The sequence below is a fragment of the Diceros bicornis genome, chromosome 4 (genome assembly GCF_020826845.1).
Source record: "Diceros bicornis minor isolate mBicDic1 chromosome 4, mDicBic1.mat.cur, whole genome shotgun sequence".
Taxonomy (NCBI): Eukaryota; Metazoa; Chordata; class Mammalia; order Perissodactyla; family Rhinocerotidae; genus Diceros; species Diceros bicornis.
The window spans coordinates 42,387,870-42,405,591 of record NC_080743.1 but is presented as its reverse complement, the minus strand read 5'-3'; the positions used below and the strand labels follow the sequence as shown (position 1 = coordinate 42,405,591).

The 17,722-nt window shown below is 48.4% G+C and overlaps 1 protein-coding gene across 1 annotated transcript; it reads left to right on the top strand.

The window, feature by feature from the left end:
- Positions 1-1,284: 1,284 nt before the first annotated feature.
- Positions 1,285-14,046, top strand: MYBPHL (myosin binding protein H like). The gene is given in 9 exon segments (XM_058535994.1): positions 1,285-1,429; positions 10,677-10,765; positions 11,324-11,519; positions 11,751-11,890; positions 12,034-12,193; positions 12,295-12,431; positions 13,671-13,914; positions 13,917-13,958; positions 13,961-14,046. Coding segments are annotated over 9 exon segments (1,239 nt in total).
- The last annotated feature ends 3,676 nt before the right edge of the window (positions 14,047-17,722 follow it).

The following is a 17,722-nucleotide window of genomic DNA, read 5'->3' as shown; positions in this document are numbered from 1 at the left end:
GAACCTAAAACTGCTCTAAAAAGTGAAGTCTGTATAAAAATATATGCAGAGGGGATGGAGCTTCTGGAGATAAGAAAGTGGGAGTCGGGTAGGAAACCAGGTAATTTGGATGGAATGTGCAGCATGTGTAGAATGATGGTTTGGTAAGTCTGGAAATCATATAGGACCTTCAGTAGTTAACTAGCACCTTCTATGGGTTGGCCACTTTCCTGTATTTTTATCATTTTATCCTCAACACAATCGCAGTATTATCATCCCTTGTTTCCTAGACCAGGGACCTGAGGTTCAGAGGGAGTGGTCTGCTCAGGGTCCCCTAGCTAATGAGTAAGTGGTATAGCCAAAAGGCACACTCAAGTCCTTTGACTTTGTGCCCCTGGCTCTCCTTCCTCTACTGCTGTTTCTCTCGCTTTATTTGTACTGTATCTCAGAGGCAAGGGAGCTTTCAAAGGTGCAAATGTTGGCCTGACCTAAAAATAGCTTACAATTATCAAGCACTTAGTCAGCTACACTGTGCTAAGCACTTTACGCAAATTACCTCTTTTAAGCCTCCCAACAACCCTATGGTTATTATCGTCTCCATTTTACAGATGAGGAAACAGACCTAAGAGAGCTTGGGATGTGTCGCAAGTCACACAGCTAGCTGGTGATGAAAAGTGAGCCCGGGTAGTCTGGCTACAGAGTACAGACTCCACCTTCCACGGCTACTGGTGGGGAGATGGAGAGGATGGGGACGGACCCTATAAAGGTCCGGTCGACAAGACTTGAGAGCTCATTGAAAGTGGGAGCAGAGAGAGAAAGAGCAGTTAAAGGGGTGCCCGTGAATCAGCTAATCCTGGAGCCCCTTTCTTTGGACCTGAACACCCTGTCGGATCAGCTGGCAGTCAGGAGCCAAGATGTCACCCAATCCTCCTGACAGAAGCCAGAGGTCCCATTTGGATGGTCTGTATGTGGGCGTGGGAGGCTGTTTGAAGCTCAAGCTCTCCCCTCTCTCCAGTGCTGTGTGAGGAGTGTCATCTCTCTTCCCAGATAACAGGGCCACCTCAGCCCTCCTCTTGGGGCTATTCTGGGCTGCTGTCTGATCCCCCTCTCTTCCCCTAGCCCCTGCTTCAGCCCTTCTGCTGGGAGTAGCTGGGTGGGGAAAGGCCAGCCCAGTTACATAACCCTGTGGCTGGGACCCCGGAAGCCAGGCTGGAGAGCAGGTGCTCAGCCCCTCCCTCACCACCAACAGTGAAAATCCCACTGGAGCCCAGCCTCGGGATCCAGAAAGTCCCACTGGAGCCCAGCATGGAGGCAGCCACGGCTCCGGAGGTGGCCTCGGGATCCACGCTGAAGATGAAAGAAGCCAGCCCAGCCGATGCTGAACGACCCCAGGCTTCACCTCCACAGGGGGCTGGCAGCCCCGTCCCCCAGCTGCTGTCCCCTATAGAAGGTGACCCATGGGGTTGGGGAGGGTGGGGAGGCTGGGGGGTGGCAGTTGGGGAGGATATCCCTACCCTCCTGACTGCACCTCCTTAGGTTTTTGCAGAGCTAAACGACTTCATGGGACTGGTACTTAGGATGGAGGAGCATTCGTTGGAGCCCCCACTCCCTTCCTTGGTGGATTCTTACCTGCTGCTCAAGTGTCTCTGCTGGGTTTTTGCTTTTTAGCTGAGAAGTCAATGAATGGTGTTTGTGGCACTTTACAGTGACTAAAACTGATCTGTTTATATTTTTACCTTTAAAAAAATATCTGTCGCAAGGACCAGGAGGACTTGATATATTAATGCCAGTCCGGAAGGGAATGAGGGGTGAGATGGTGGCCATCTGGATTAGGAGAAGAGGGAAATGAAAAGCTTATAGCAACTGGGAGGCTAAATGGTGCACAGTCCCTGACACTGCCTCTTGTTTGGCAGTGCCACGGGACCAGGACCTACCCCAACACCCCCAGGGCTCCCATGGAAGTGGAGCCCTGCTGGGAGAAGCATTTGGCTTCCCCTCCATAGTGGTCTCTGTGAGCCTCTCGGCAAAGAGGCGTTTTCGAGCTAGAGGGTGGTGGGTGCCCCTTCCAGGCCCAGGTTTCCCTGCCAGCAGTCCTGCCGCCCACCCCCAACCGCCCCTGGCTGAGGCCTCTAGCTAACGGCTCTGGAGTGTCACCCACTGCAGCCAGCTCAGCTGACCAGAGGCAGGAGGCAGGAGCCCGGCTTTTCCCTGCTCCTACGTGGTCATTGGCAGAAGCAACCACAAGGGCTGCATTAAATATTTAAGACAGTTACCTGCACAAAGTCCCTGCTTTCAGTCCCTTGAAGTCTGCAGAGCAGAGAATGCAAAGACCACAAATGAGAAACCCAGGGAATCCCAGGGTAGGGAGAGGGAGGAGGAGAAGACATGATCTATTCAGTTCCCAGTGCTGCCTCCAGCAGCTCTGTGACCCCGGACAAGTCAGTCAACTGCTCAGTTCCAATTTCCTCTCTGGAAAAAGGTGATTAATAATATCTACCTAGCAGGGTACTTGAAAGGGTTGTTGAGATAATCCAAAGTGCCTTGGAAGAGGCCCAACCAAGATGTGAAGAGATAATAAAATATTTCCAAGTCCAGGGTGAAGACTAAGAGTTCTACCTGCAGATAAGAGTTGTGCAGGGGAAGTTCGCTGCCTCTTACCATCCTAATGGGAGATGTTGGGTTTTCAGAAGCTGTTTGAGTGTCAGGGGCAGAGAACTGGGTGAGTTTGCCCCATTGAAAAAGAAGTAGGGGGAGCAGAAGTTGTGAACATATTAAGTTGGGATGATCTCGAGACAGAAACCCAGCTTCTTCCCCCCAAAAGCCCAGGGAATAAGTCACAGGCAGAGAGAGAAGGAGAGCCAGGAGTGCTGACTCACCGACTCTACTGGTCTCCACGAAATGCTGGGGGAGGGCGTTCATCTCCCTCACACTCCTCCCTCTGGCTGCAGAGGGGACGCTGTGGGCGGCCAGGTCCCACAAGTGCAGCCTGAAGAGCCCTGTCCTCGTGTGTGGCAGCTCTGCACACCATAGGCCTCAGGGCCACCAGGAAGCACCCAGTGGCTCAATCCAGTGGCATCCCAGAGGTCACTGGCAGTAAGGACTCCTTGTGACACTTTGCAAAATATGTTTGCATCTGTTATCTGCTTGGAAAAAGAAGACATTAGTTCAAATCCTAGCTCTGTCCTATGACCCTGGACAAGTCAGTCCACCTCTCTGGGCTTCCGTTTTCTCATCTGTAAACTGAGGGGTTGAACTAAATCAGGATTCTTAATCTTTGATGGATATGGACCCCTAGGAAAATCTGATGAAAGCTGTGGGCTCTCACCCCAGGAAAAAAACGAAAAAGTTCAAGGAGTTCCCAGAACCCCTGAAGCCCATCCAGAGGTCCTTCAGGGTGCCATGGACCTGGTCTAGATGGCCCCTACGATCCCTGTGAGCTCCAAGGACTTTTTCTTCCTCTTAACTCCTCCTCTTCTTTATGGGGAGCTCTATGGGATCAAGAGGGGCCCCGCGGCCAGCGCGTGAGAGCACGTGAAATAGAGCAGGCCTCAGAAGCAGAATTAATTTGCGACATCGAAATGAACTGAAACAGGCTAACACTGAGCTTTTAGTCAAAAAAGCTGGCTACAGGGCTAAATAAGCAGAAGTAGGTGGCCGGCACTGGGAAACAATTCTCTGTCTCCCTCAGCACCACGTGGAGGCACTGTGACCTGGAGGCCACGCTGGGCAGGGGCCAGAGGAGAGCTTCCCCAATAGTGAGAGGCTGGGGGACAGGCTGCCTTCCTGACATGGAATGACCCTGAGCCAGAGGGAGGGCCATCTGCTGATTTCAGCATAATTGCTCCAACTGACTGTGCATCCTCTTTCAGTCCAAACTGTTCTGTGTCTTCCAGGCTTGGGAAGCTGAATTCCATGCCTGGAAGCCACCTTCCTTCCTTCCTCCCATCCTCCCTCCCTCCTTTCCTCCCTTCCACTCTTCCTATCTTCTTTCTTCCTTCTACAAATATTTATTTTGTGTGTACTATGTGCCAGGCACTGTTACAGAAATGAACAAAACAGACAAAAATAATTTCCTTCATGGAGATTACATTCTAGTGTAAGGAGAGACAATAAATAAATATACAAATAAAATATATAATATGTCAGATGGTGATAAATGCTATGCCAAAAAAATAAAGCAGAGAAAGAGGATAGAAAGTGCTGGAGGTGGGAAGCATGCTTGCTGTTTTAAACAGAATATTCAGTGAAGGTCTCAATAATAAGGTGATATTTGAGCAGCAACCTAAAGGGGATGAGAGAACAATGCATGCAGATATTTGGGGGGAATGTTTTCCATGCAGAGAGAACAGTAGGTGCAAAGGTCCTGAGGCAAGAGTGTCCCTGATGGATTGGGGCCACTGTGGCTGTAGCAGAGTGAGGGAGAGAATGGTAGGTTTGGGGTCAGAGTGGTAGCGGGAGCATTTTGAAGACTGGTTCAACTCTGAAACAAATGGGCAGCCAGTGCAGGGTTTTGAGTGAGAACTGACATGATCAGGTGTGGGTTTTACGGATTTTTCTGCCTGCTGAGTGAAGAATAGGCTCTAGGCAGGCCTCAGACACTAGCAAGATCATCAACTGAGAATGAGGATGAGGGAGAAGTATGGAAGTTTTAGAAGAGAAAGGTGTACAATACTCACCCAGGAGAACAGGTGATTGAGTGAACAGGGGAAGTCTGGTAGAATTGCCAGGGTCCCTTTGCAGTTATCGGTCACCATTAGTGGTCATCAATTTAAAGTCAGCCTGCTTTTGTATTTTTCCCCAGTCATGTTTGGCTCTGTGAATGCAGACACTGAGTGGGTGGAAAGTATTTAACTGGGTTTCGGTATTGCTAGGAGGGTGCGGTGAGGTGAAAGAGGATTAAGGGATTTGAGTGGGTATGCAAGGCAGTGAGTATAATGATGAAGTGACAACATGAGAGGGGGATGGAGAGTGAAAGGGTGGTAGGACAATGGATCAGAGGTCTCAGTGGTGCTAGAGGATTGCTGGTTTGGAGCATTAGAGGCAGTGAGCTGACGGGATGGACTCTGTATTCTTCAGGGTATGCTAGCTGAGGAGACAAACAGGCCTCAGAATTTAAGGCTCAAAAACAATAGATGCTGATTTTTTACCAGCAAAACAACTAAAAACAAGTGTTCCTACTCTGCAGATAGTTCTCCAAGCAATAGTTGAGGCAGCCAGGCCTCTTCCATCTTGTGGCTCTGCCATGCCTTAGGGTGCCATGGTCATCTGCATACAGCTGGCAGAAGGGGAAATCGAGAACTCATTTATTAAAAGCCTTGGCTCAGAAGTGATTCTCATTATTTCCATTCACATTTCACTGGCAAGAACTAGTCTCATGGCCATACAGCGAGGGGGGCAGCCCCTTATCACAGATAACTATACTATGGAAGCGATCATGTCAATTTTGGTGGGCAATTAGCCATCTCTGTCATACAGGTGGTGAGGAGAGAGTGGGACACTTGAAATTTAGGTTATAGAAGGGGTGCAGTTACTGGTCTAGAGAATGACCAAGGGAACCAGGGGCTGAAGGAGGGAGGACAGAGTCACCGGAGGAGTGGTGGGCAAGCAGGCATCAGAAGGACGGGTGTTGGAATCAGCAGGAATCATGACTGGATCTGTGTCAGAGAGAGCAACAGGGAGCCGGGGCTAAAGCCAGCAGCACAAGGGGAAGATGATCACAGGGTCGGGGTGGGGGATGTGACAACCTCTCCTCAGAGAAGTGTTGCCTATTTCTGTGTCCTTTTATTTTTTCTGACCTTAGTTTCATGGTCTTCAAGGAGGTGACACTCTCGTCCTTCACAAGGTGCTTCCGAGGTTCGCCACACTCCTTTCCCACCGCACTCCTCTGGACAGGATTCTGATACAGCCTAGGCCACATCCTAGGCATCTGCTAATGTTTCTCTGAAAAATGCTGGTACTTTTTGGATCCCTGGAAATCTCTGGTTATGTCTCAAAGCCATAGCTGGCCTTGTGCATTCGCCCTCTTTTGGTAACCATGCACTCACACAGGCATGTGCCTGTGTGTGCATGTACACACACACGTTCTCACATATGTGCACACATACACTCACGCACATACATTTATACTGTGGGAGATCAAGATTTGGCCACCCTGAAATCTATCTCTTTACCTTGGTTGTTTTCTCTAGGGACATTTGACCTCCCCCACTAACTGCCTAAAAAATTTGACATGGTGGCTCCTTCCTGGAACAGATCTATCATGATGGCTATAAAGATAATATAAGATAGAGATTACAATAGGAAAGGCACCAACAAGCCCCTCTTATCAGAAGTTCTGTCTCTCTGGCCACATTCTCTGGATGACCCTGCGAGGAGTTGCCAGACAATCATTTACATTTATAAGAGAAATCTCCATTTATAAAGGTATCTCCCTCTCTGTTTTGAGAAGAGAGGAGGATGGCCTCATTTCTAGAGGCTTATCAATGTGGAAGTTGAGGCCTTAAAGCTACATAATAACCTTACTCTTGTTTACTGTGCTTTAGTGGTAATCTCCTGTAACTGACTCCCCCCACCCCCAAAATCCTCCTTTGTCATTGGCTAAACATGGTATTTAAGACGAGAATTTCTGCTATTGTGTTAAAAAACACAGTGTCCCTGCTTTCTCCCATGTATACATGTTATTAAACTTGGTATTATTTTCTCCTGCTAACCTGTCTTGTTGATTATTTGGCCAGCCGTAAAAACCTTAAGGGAAAGGGCAGAGGGAAATTCTCGCTCTTCCCCCGACAATACACACACACTCTCGCATACATTCACACACTCTGACACACACTCACACATTCTCACACACACACACACACACACACCTTTCCACTTTTCAGTGTGTCTGTCTGGTTTCTTAATTCTCCAAGCCAAATTAATAACATCAATCTGAACTACACAGCCCATAGGGAATTACTGGAGGAAAGTCGTTAACCACGTGAAAGGAAATTATGAGAGGATATGAACAATTATTTTCCATGAGCATAGAATAAGAAAATGGGCATGACCTTCAGCAGAATAAAATTAGGGTAGAATTAGAAGGAATTTTCTAATCAAGAGGAGTCAAGATCTTTGGACTTTAAGTAATCTCCTTCTCTACTAATTTTTAAGAAAGAATTTGACAGCATTCTGTCTGAGAGCAACACACTGCTGACAGCAACACAGCTCAGAAGCCAACGGCTCTCAAAGGACTTTTCAAAATGTCTTTTCCCCAAGACTCTATGAAGGGACAAAACCAGACTGTGGCTCTCAAACCTGGGCTTAGAAAACCTCGGCTCCACTTCAAGGCTCTAGTCTTTGGTTCACATCCCTCCTGGCGTCTGAGGAGGAGAAAGACCTTGGGCCTCAGGGAAAGCTATGTTTCCCCAAGGTCGGTACAATTAACACCTCACTTGACTGCGGAAGTGTGGAAAGAGATGCCCCAAATGAGCCTCCTATTAACATTCTTCGCAGAAGGTCAGATTGCTTGTATTTGCTGGCGCAGGAAAGAAGGCCTGGGTTGAGCTGGGAAAGAGCTTGCTGCTGCCCTGGCACCTGGAGCTGTCAAACACCCTTCTGCCACCTCCCGTACTTTGTCAGCTGCTTTAGCCTCAAGTCCATCCTTTGCCCTCCCACTGGGGCCTGGGAACCTCCTGAGAGCAGAATCCTTGCCTACTAATCCTCAGAGTCAGAACATTCTAGTAACTTAAGTCTGTCCCCTGTTAATCCATCATCTTGTTAGGGAATCCTCCTTATAAGCAAAGAACTGGCACAGGAGCCCTCCAGGGAGGGAGAGACCACCCTCCTACCTTCAGCCTTTCTTCTCTGTCTCTCTGCCCCCACTGCGATCCCCTCTGGCTCTCAGGATACTCTCTGGATCTCATTCTCCTTCTAATTCCCCCATCTTAGCTTATGTTCCATATGAACCTATTTCTTTAATTTTTCTCTTCAGTTCAAGTGAAACAATGCTAACATTTTCCAAGATATTTTTCTTTCTTTCTTTCTTTTCTTAATTCTTTCTTTCTTTTTTTTAACAGAGTTTTTTCTTTCTTTTTTTAATAGAGTTTTTTTTTTTTTGAGGAAGATTGGCTCTGTGCTAACATCTGTTACCAATCTTCCTCTTTTTTCTTTTTTCTCCCCAAAGCCCCAGTACATAGTTGTGTGTCATAGTTGTAGAGTTGTAGCTCTTCTAAGTGGGATGCCGCCTCAGAAAGGCTTGATGAGCAGTGAGTAGGTCCGCGCCCAGGATCTGAACAGGCGAACCCCAGGCCGCTGAAGCGGAACGTGCGAACTTAACCTCTATGCCACTGGACCAGCCCCTTCCAAGGTATTTTTCTAAGAAACAAAAGAAACACTAAGTGGGAACAAATATAAGCATCAGCAGGCACTTATCTATCGAAGCCCATTTCCTAGCTGAGGTCTAAGCAGAGAAGGGCTCAGGTGGCACATCTTCCAGGCATGATGGCCTGGGCTCCTTTCCTCACCTCAACCTTTTCAATCCTTGAGTGTGTCCTTCTGCCTTCCCTTCTTTGCCTCCTCCCTCCAGGGGCCAGATCGCTGTCAGAGACCTGACTATGGTGCCCAGTCCCAGGTGGACACTGGAGGACAGGTAAGTGGACAGATACGCTGTGCTCAGAGAATGGGTCCTTCAGACATACATTCCTAGATGGGGAGGCCGGAGTCCTGGTGCCAACCAGCTCTGAGATCTTCAGCAAACCTGTTTCTCTCTCTGACTCCTTTCCTTCCAGTCTTCTTATTCTGGGTGCTCATTAAGGGCCTTCATAACTCAGACATTCTGTAGACAGAGCAAGGGACAGCAGAGCCAGCTTCTCTCCAGCCCTCTCCCCAGCAAGTGTGAAGGGTTATTTCCCCACCCAACAGTGGGGAACCAAGCCCAACAAGACGAGGTTTTGACCCTCCTTTTCAATTGCGGCCCTCTTTTCTCAGAAAACCCTTAAGTCATATCCGCCTTTCTCAACTCCTTGGTTGCGTACCAAGAGGGCCACAGGAGAGGAACACTTCTCACAAACACTTCTTCTGTTCTTCATGCCCCGCCCCCTCCCAAACCTCCAAAGTCCAACAGAGGGCAACCAGAGCATGGTCCTTCAGCTGCCTGGGGCTCATCGCTGTGGTGTTCTTACTGAGGTAGTCTGGTCCTAAGTAGGACGGGCACTTAGAGCACTTGTGGGGGGCGGGGTGTGGGGCCTGCAGTCTAAGACAGCGCAAGCCAGGTGAAAACATAAGCCACACAGCAAAAAAGAAAACTAGATAACATGAACAGCATGCACTGCATATTTGTCTTTTTATTCATTTACATAGGCCAAGTGATCTGGAGACTGTAAGGGGGCCAACTATGTGGGCAAAGGGCCGGGTCTCTAAACAATGGTCTACAAGTTCAGGTGTAGGCAGAACATAGTAGAACCTCCGTTTATTTTATTTTAAATTTCACCATTCAAAATCCTGCATCTACTGTAGTGTACATGTTTAAACAGTTCAATTTATAAGTCAACATACATACATTAGGGTGAATGCTCAGAAATGTATTTACTGGGAAATGTATGTTATCAAAGAGTTTGGAATCCACTATCAAGGAGTGGTGCTGTTTGCTACAGTTGTGTACTAGAGTGGAGTGCTAGGAATGAATTGTAGCGGGGAGGCCGGGGAGCTGGTGGGAACTGAGGCGCTGTCACATTCACTTAAGATAACAGCAGGAGGGGACTGTCTCTGACTGAGAAACGAGGAGACAGGAACCCTGAGAAGGCCAGAAAACTGAGTCGGTCTCAGCCAGGCCCCCAAGGGAACCCAGGTGGGATGTTTGCACTTCCTCAGCCAAGGCAGCCTGAGGCATCCCAGAGAGGAGAGAAATTACACATGGTCATTCTCCAAACCTTATACTCCAGCACTTTCGTGAGCATCCCTGTCTTCATCCTGGAAGCCAACAAACATAATCTAATCTCTTTTCTCACTGGAACACGCCTGGGAGATCAGGGGGAAGTGAGCAGTGGACCTAATCTTTCCCAGATTCTGTTTGTACAAAATAATCCTCCACAAGCTGGAAGAACACTACACAGGCGCCCAAGCAGGGCTGCCACTTGGAGGAAGGGACCCAGACGTCAGCTCCCTCTGCAGTGACGTCAGCGCTGGCCTGATGGGCCCAGGGTGTTGACTCTGCCTGCAGAATGGAAAGCTTTCTCCTCGGGTCTGGCACCAAACTGCAGAGCAGGGCTGACACTTGGAGGTCAGGACTAACATTGGAAGTGGCCTTGATAAAAGGAGTGTTGTTAAGGACAAATATAGAAAAGGGGTAGAAAGACAAACCACACAGACTGGACTGGTCTGTGTACAAACAGAAAAAAGAAACAGAAAAGAAGTTAATGAAAAGTCAGTAGTTGATTTATAAATTAAAAGAAGTAAGCGTCAGGCTTGCATTCCAGTGCTCTTTCTGCCAAGACTTTAACACTCTCTAGAGGATCCTTCAGCCAATTACCCATCCCTAAGTCCCAGCAAGACTATGGGAACAATCTTCCCGTTCCCTAGGAGAGGACTTAATTTACTGAGAGATGCCTGGGTCACCTGTCCACGGAGCACAGCTGGATGCGGTATCCACTTCTCTGAGCTCTACTCTTCCCACCACAGGAGGCTCACCACTCCCTGTTCTCTCTCTTTCCATCACTCAGAGCACCCCAAGATTCAGCTACCTCGGGTCCTGAGGCAGACCTACATCAGGAAGGCTGGCGACACTGTGAACCTACTAATCCCGTTCCAGGTGATCATGCCAGCCCCATGCTGGGTCCACGGCTGGGACCAGGCCAGGGTTTTGATTTGGAAAGAGATACCAAGAGTCCTGCTAGCAGAGGGGCAGTCGTCCTGGCCTTCAATGGAGGGGGCTGTGTCACCAGAAATCTGATGCCAAATGACTTTCCATCTGCACTCCTGAGGGTGGGTTTGGGTGGGTGAGGTTGGGCATGCCCCATGTAAGGAGGTAAAGCTAAGCCATGCCCTTCAGTCAGCAGAGGTCTGGGAGCTTTCAGTTTGGAGGGTTCTTGGGAGTTTGGGCAGCTATTGCTAGTCCCAGCTGCCCTGGGTGTCCATGACCTAAGGTTTCAGAGGGTGGAAGACTCAAAGCCATCCCCCTTTCCCATGATCCTTAGGCTGTTGCTGAAAGACAGAAGTCCCCTGGGAGAGTTCACCAACCTCTAACTCAAAGAATTTGCAGCTGCGAGTCAAGTCACCACGTGGACCTGGGGTGGATCTGACCTCTACCACAGTAGGGAAGGTCAAGAGGCCTCTTGGGGCTGCTCACAGCCTTATCCCCATTTCTCAGGGCAAACCCAAACCTCGAGCCACCTGAACACGTGATGGCTGTACCCTGGACGCCAGTCGTGTGAGTGTGCGGAACAGGGAGCGGGACTCCATCCTCTTCATCCAAGAAGCCCAACGTGCTGACTCCGGTTGCTACCAGCTCAGTGTGTAGCTGGGCAAGCTGGAGGCCACAGCCACCATTGACATTCTGGTGATCAGTACAGTGGAGGGAGTGGGAGTTGGGGTGGTCCTCAGGACCTCCCTCTCCAGGCTGAAGAGGAGCTGTCACAGAGAGCTGGGGAAGCTGGGGTGACTCCTCCACACCGAGTGTGGGACACAGCGGGGGGTGAAGGCAAGGGTAACTGAGCAGAGAAGGGGAAGGGGCACTCCTGAAGTGATTTCCATGCATGTGAGTTGTACATGCCCACTGCCATGCTTGGCCCTTTCAGAGAGGCCAGGCCCTCCTCAGAGTATCAAGTTGGTGGATGTTTGGAGCTCCAACGCTACCCTGGAGTGGACACCCCGCCAAGACACAGGCAATGCGGCACTCCTGGGATACACAGTACAGAAGGCTGACACAAAATCTAGGGTAAGGCCCAGCTGGGAAGATGGAGAGGAGGGAGGAATAGCATATTCTGGAATGGGGCTCTGGTAGCTCCACGTGGTGGGCTGAGGTGGAGTGAGCTCACAAAACAGATGTCTCATTCATGGCATCTTCTTGGGACCCCAAAGCTGTGGTTCACAGTACTGGAGCATTATCACCGCACCAGCTGCACCGTCACCGACCTCATTGTCGGCAACTCCTATGCATTTCGAGTCTTTGCTGAGAATCAGTGTGGGCTCAGTGAGACAGCCCCTATCACTGCCGACCTTGCCCACATCCAGAAAGCAGGTGAGGCATGGAGAACCTGAGCTGCGAAGAGTTAAGGATAAAGAGTTGAAGAGGGATGGAGATCTCAGGAACTACAGCATGATCCTTCTTGGTCCCCTCAGCTACTGTTTACAAGATGGAGGGGTTTGCCCAGAGAGATTTCTCTGAAGCCCCAAAGTTCACCCAGTCTCTGGCGGACTGCACTACAGTCACTAGCTATGACACCCAGCTCTTCTGCTGCGTCCGTGCCTCTCCCAAGGTGAGCGGAGAGTTCTATGGGGTGGCTGGTCTGTGCTGCTTCCCGCTCCCACTCTAACCTTAGCTATGTTGAAGAGCATTCTAACCAAAACGTTTGTTCCCATCACCATCATCTGCCTCTTCCAAAGCAGGTTATGAAGGAACAGTCAGGGCACTTGGAGTCCCAGATAGGCTGATGTGGATAATGTTTCCAGCTTTCCTTTTAGTGTTTGTTCCTCATATCTGAAGATGTCACTTTCTGACCTGCTAGCAATTGGGTATGAGCTTCAAAGTTGTCTCTCTGGCATGGGTGACAGAGTCCCGTTGGTTTCTCCTGACTCACCCTCAGGCCTCCTCTGATCAGGGCCTTGCACATGCAAGCTGCCTAGAGTTGAGCCTTTGGCCACAAACCTGAGCAAGGCTCTCTGTCTATTTACAATCTAGTCACTGTACCCCACACATGGCATAAAACACCAACAACAACCTTTACCAAGTGCCTGTTGTGTATTAGTCCTGGGCCAGACCACATGGGGATAACATCTCAGAAAGAAAATAACAATAAGCCCACTCTAGAAACTACTTTCTAACCAGAGGGGACAGGAGCGACTCCCAAGCCAACAGTGGGACTAGAATATAAATGATTCAACAATGTATATACAAAAAAGAGGAGATCCTGACACCCAGTGCTTATGACGCATGGAGGGAGCAAGACGGAACAGAAGTCATCGCCTTTCCTCTAGTCAGCAATACTTGAGGAACAACGCGAGGTTTTAGGTGCTCTTTACAACCAAGAGGAGCGTGGCAGGCTGTTGAGGGTCCTCAAAGGGGAACTCCTTCCCAAATGTAAGGGACAGGGAGCTATCCAGAAGGCTGTTATCTCTTCTCGATCCCTGTACCATCTGTTCCTAAAGCACCCACTCCCCCTGCTCCTCTGGCTGGCATGTCCCCAGGCCTTGAAGGCAAAGAGTTCCAGACACTGAGCACAAAAAGAACAATTGGTTCTTTTTTTTTTTTTTTAATTTATTTATTTTTCCCCCAAAGCCCCAGTAGATAGCTGTATGTCATAGTTGCACATTCTTCTAGTTGCTGTATGTGGGACGCGGCCTTAGCGTGGCCGGAGAAGCAGTGCGTCAGTGCGCGCCCGGGATCGGAACCCGGGCCGCCAGCGTCAGAGCGCATGCACTTAACCGCCAAGCCACGGGGCCGGCCCAAGCAATTGGTTCTTACCACCCCTTGTTGCTCCCTCGTCTTTATCTTCCAGCCAAAGATCATCTGGCTAAAGAACAAGATTGATATCCAAGACAACCCCAAGTACGGAGCCCTCACTCACCTGGGAATCTGCTCCCTAGAAATCCGCAAGCCTGGTCCCTTTGACGGGGGTATCTACACCTGCAAGGCCGTTAACCCCCTGGGGGAGGCATCCGTGGACTGTCGGGTGGATGTGAAAGGTAAGGGCAGAACTTACGCCTTAGGGTGCAATCATGTCTCTCCATAGCTGGAAAAGTTGGGGCAGAGACACAGCCTAGATGGAGAAGGGCTTGGTTTGCTTCCCCTTCAGGCCCTCTCATTGCTGTCATCATTGCGATGTGTTTGGGGAGCCGTTTTGTTATCCACCATCTCATGTCTCTCCATCATAATTCTGTAATATAGGACGAATTGCTATTTCCATTTTGCAAAGGGGAAACCTGAGGCACAGGGAGGTGATTGGTTTACCCAAGATTTCCAGTGTTGGTTAACTGAGGAGTTGGCACTATGGCAGAGAGAGCTCATGTCTCCTGGGCCTCACCCAGATCATTTTTCTATAAAATATACAGTCTTCTGATTCAGTCTCCTCTGGGAGACTTTCCCCTCTGGTTTGTTAAAAGGGAATATTGTACATCCTTTCTACCTCTTATAAAGTATTCATTCATTTATCCATTCCTTTCACCTTGTTCATAGCTCCATATTGCATTTAGCATATTGTTTTATAATTATTTATTTACTGATCTGTTTCCCCATTAAACTATGAGCACCTTGAGGGCAGGGACAGTCTTATTCGCCTTTGTTCCCCAAGGGTTGAGCGCAGTTTCTGACACACGGTGAACACTCTCTAAGTGTGTGTAGCATGAATCAGGAATGAATGGGCCATTATATGTCCTATTCTTCCCTGTGCGTAGATTCCTAATTAGCACCATGGACCCTCAAAAAACCTAAGAAGTATATCCCTTCCTAACGCTCCAGAAGGTTCCCCAGAGATTTCTGAGACATTAACATTGAGAAATGTCTGAATTCTTGCAGCTCCTCACTGAGGCTCCTGAAGAGGACACGGCAACTCTGAGGAAGATAAGGAAAGAGGGACAGGGGTCTGAATAAATTATTTCATGTTTATGGCTAATGTTGTTGAGCCTGGGACAGATACGCAGTCCTGAGCCTTTCAACCATGCACTCGCTGGTGATCACTTTTCTTTTAACCACTTTTTTTGGTAAGCTAATACGATCATCCACATGGAAGGAATTTACCACAGATAAAGTCTACTTTTGTCACATCTTCTATCTGTCTGTACTCCTCAAGTTGATGATAGGAATTAAACCTAACAGTCCTCTGAAAAAGAGTGACAGCATCTACCTAATTGTAAGAGGGTGCTGTGGGAGGGAGGTGGGCAGGTGCTGTAAGAAAAGGTGTCAGGGGAACAATCAGGAGTGGAAGATGGATGAGGTCGCCTCTACCTCATGGCAGCAGCATGGAAAAGGAGAGAGGAAGCTGCTCCTGTCAATTAAGTGTTTCTACCGCAGTATCATAAGCATGGTGAGAAACAGATTAGTTTGCTTGTTTTTTACTTTGAAGTTTATGGATTCTTTCCCCTCCAAGAGAATAAAACCACCATTCTCATTACATGTCAATAATAATTGAACATGTGGGTATGTGGTCCCAAGCAGCACATTATTGGCAAAGGCAACTCAGATCATCATTTAGAATTTGATAACTTCTTCAGATTCTAAATCATTCACAGTAGAAATGTTGTGTACAAACTGATGAGGTGCAAAAGAAGCTCGTGAGAGAATTAAAGAGAACTGGCTCCCAATGTCTCCTCTGACCTGCAGCTCCTGGCTGATGAAAACTGAAAATGAATTCCATCCCAGAAGCCATTTATTTAAGCCTATCATTGATATATAGCAAATGAAAACTGTAAGGGATGCATTAGAAGTACAGACTTAGGAGAGCTCTCTCTGCCAGTTGGCTTGCAAAGCCAGCTCTCTCGCCATCCCTCCATTCCCTCCATGTTAACGTTAATGTTGTGTTGTGTTGGTGTTAGCCTTGTTAGTGTTAGTTGCCCTTTGACCTCTCTCCCAGCCAGTGCCCAGCAAGGAAGCAGGGTAAGTAGAGAATTCAGAGGACAGGACCCAGGGACCGTGAAGAGGGATTGCCCCAGCATCCCGGGTGTGCTCTGGCTGTGTGCTGTAATGGCCACCACATATCCTCTCTTTTCTGTGCCTTCAGGAAGCCTGACTGTGGCGAGACTGTATTCTTAAGGAGCTCCAGCACAGTGTCTGGTTTGGATGAATCTAAATAAATATGTGAATCCTCAGTGCCTAAGTGTCCATCTGTCTGAGCCTTTCTATATGGGAAAACCATTTAGAAAGTTAGAATCCTTTAGCCAGACTGTATGGGATCTGCAGACCCTCAGACTCCTCTTTCTCTTCCCATATCCACACTCTCTTCCACAAAGGTTTCTAACACTGTCCTTTTCTCTAAACAGTCTATGACAGAGCTGAGTTCAACTCTGTACAGTACCAGGCACTGAAAGAGATGCTGAAGATCACTTGCTCTCTTTCTTTGTGCTCTTTCCAGAATAAGTTGGAAAACAGGGTGCACATCCATCACAGAGATGTAGACAGCAGGACACATAAATACGTACATAGCTAATTAAAGACAGAGCACTAAGACTTGAGGGCTAGGAGATACTGAAGAAATTGGAGCAGAGTCTCATTAAGCCCTGGGGAAAGAATAAAGACGAGGGGCCCTTGCTTATATGTTTTCATTCTTAGAGCAAATAAGATATGGAAGGTATTCTGTGATAGAACCTGCAAAAGATAGCAATAATTCTTCCCATCCTAGTATGGGCATGGTATTCTTCCCGTCAAGATTTGGAGTCTATTTCTCCTACCCTCTAATCTGGGCTGCCCACGTGACCTGCCTTGACCAAAAGAATGTAGTGGAGGTGATGCTTTGCCAGTTCTGGGCCTAGACCTTAAGAGGTCTAGTAGTTTCTGCTTTTGCTTTTGGAAGTCAGCTCCCATGTAAAGAATCTCAGGATAGATTACTGAATTACGAGAGGCCACATGGAGGACAACCAAGCATCCCAGCTGACAGCCAGCACCACAGCCCTAGACATGTGTGGCCGCCTTGGACCCTTCAGCCCCAGTCAAGCCCAATCTACTCCTTGTGGAGTAGAGACAGGTTGTCCTTGCATAGCCCTGCCCAAACTGTAAAACCATGAGCACATGAATGGCTACTGTTGTTTCAAGTCACTAAATATTGGTATGGTCTGTTACACAGTAATATGTAACTGAAACAGCCTTCTATGCATCAGGCATTGACCATTAGGCTTTATCTCTTTTAATCTTCATTTTACAAATGAGGATGCTGAAGCTTATAAATTGCTCCAAGTCATGCAGCTGGGAAGTAGCAGAGCTAGAATTTGAACTAGGTCTATGTGACTTCGAGCCTTCCCTATTTCCTCTCATCTCTTTCACCCAGTGACCCCCACTGTAGCGGGTCTGGGTTGGAACCATGGGTTTAAGAAAGAAAAGATTTCTAAGAGGCAGTAAATATTAGGCAAGTTTTGGAGGAGGAAGGGGATGTGTTTTGGCTAAGAAGAGTGTAAAAGGCTTTTCTGTTCAGACCAAAGGTCTATTTTCAGTTGAGGCAAAGCATCTATTCTAGCCTTTCTCAACTGGAGTTCTATGAGAATTAAGCCCCAATGCCCCAATGCATCCACTGTATGTCAAATTCACTTCTTCCTCTGCATCTAGAATGTTACTAGTTATGTGCCATCCTTGGGAAAATTGAGAAAACAGTCACACAAATCTTTTGTAGGCTCTAATGCACTTGTGGAACCCCTGCTGAGAATGTTGGCGAGGCAGAGTCCAGAGTGAGCCAGTCATGTACATAACGGCCAGAAGGCCTCCTTCCAGCTGAAGCAGGGCCCAGGTCAGGAAGGAGTGAAATACTCCCAGCTTTGATGCCCTAAGGATCAGTTAGACCTTGGGCCTCAGCCCACAGCCTCTGCTGTTTGTTGAAGTACTCAAGGGCCATGCCTTAAAGTTCATATA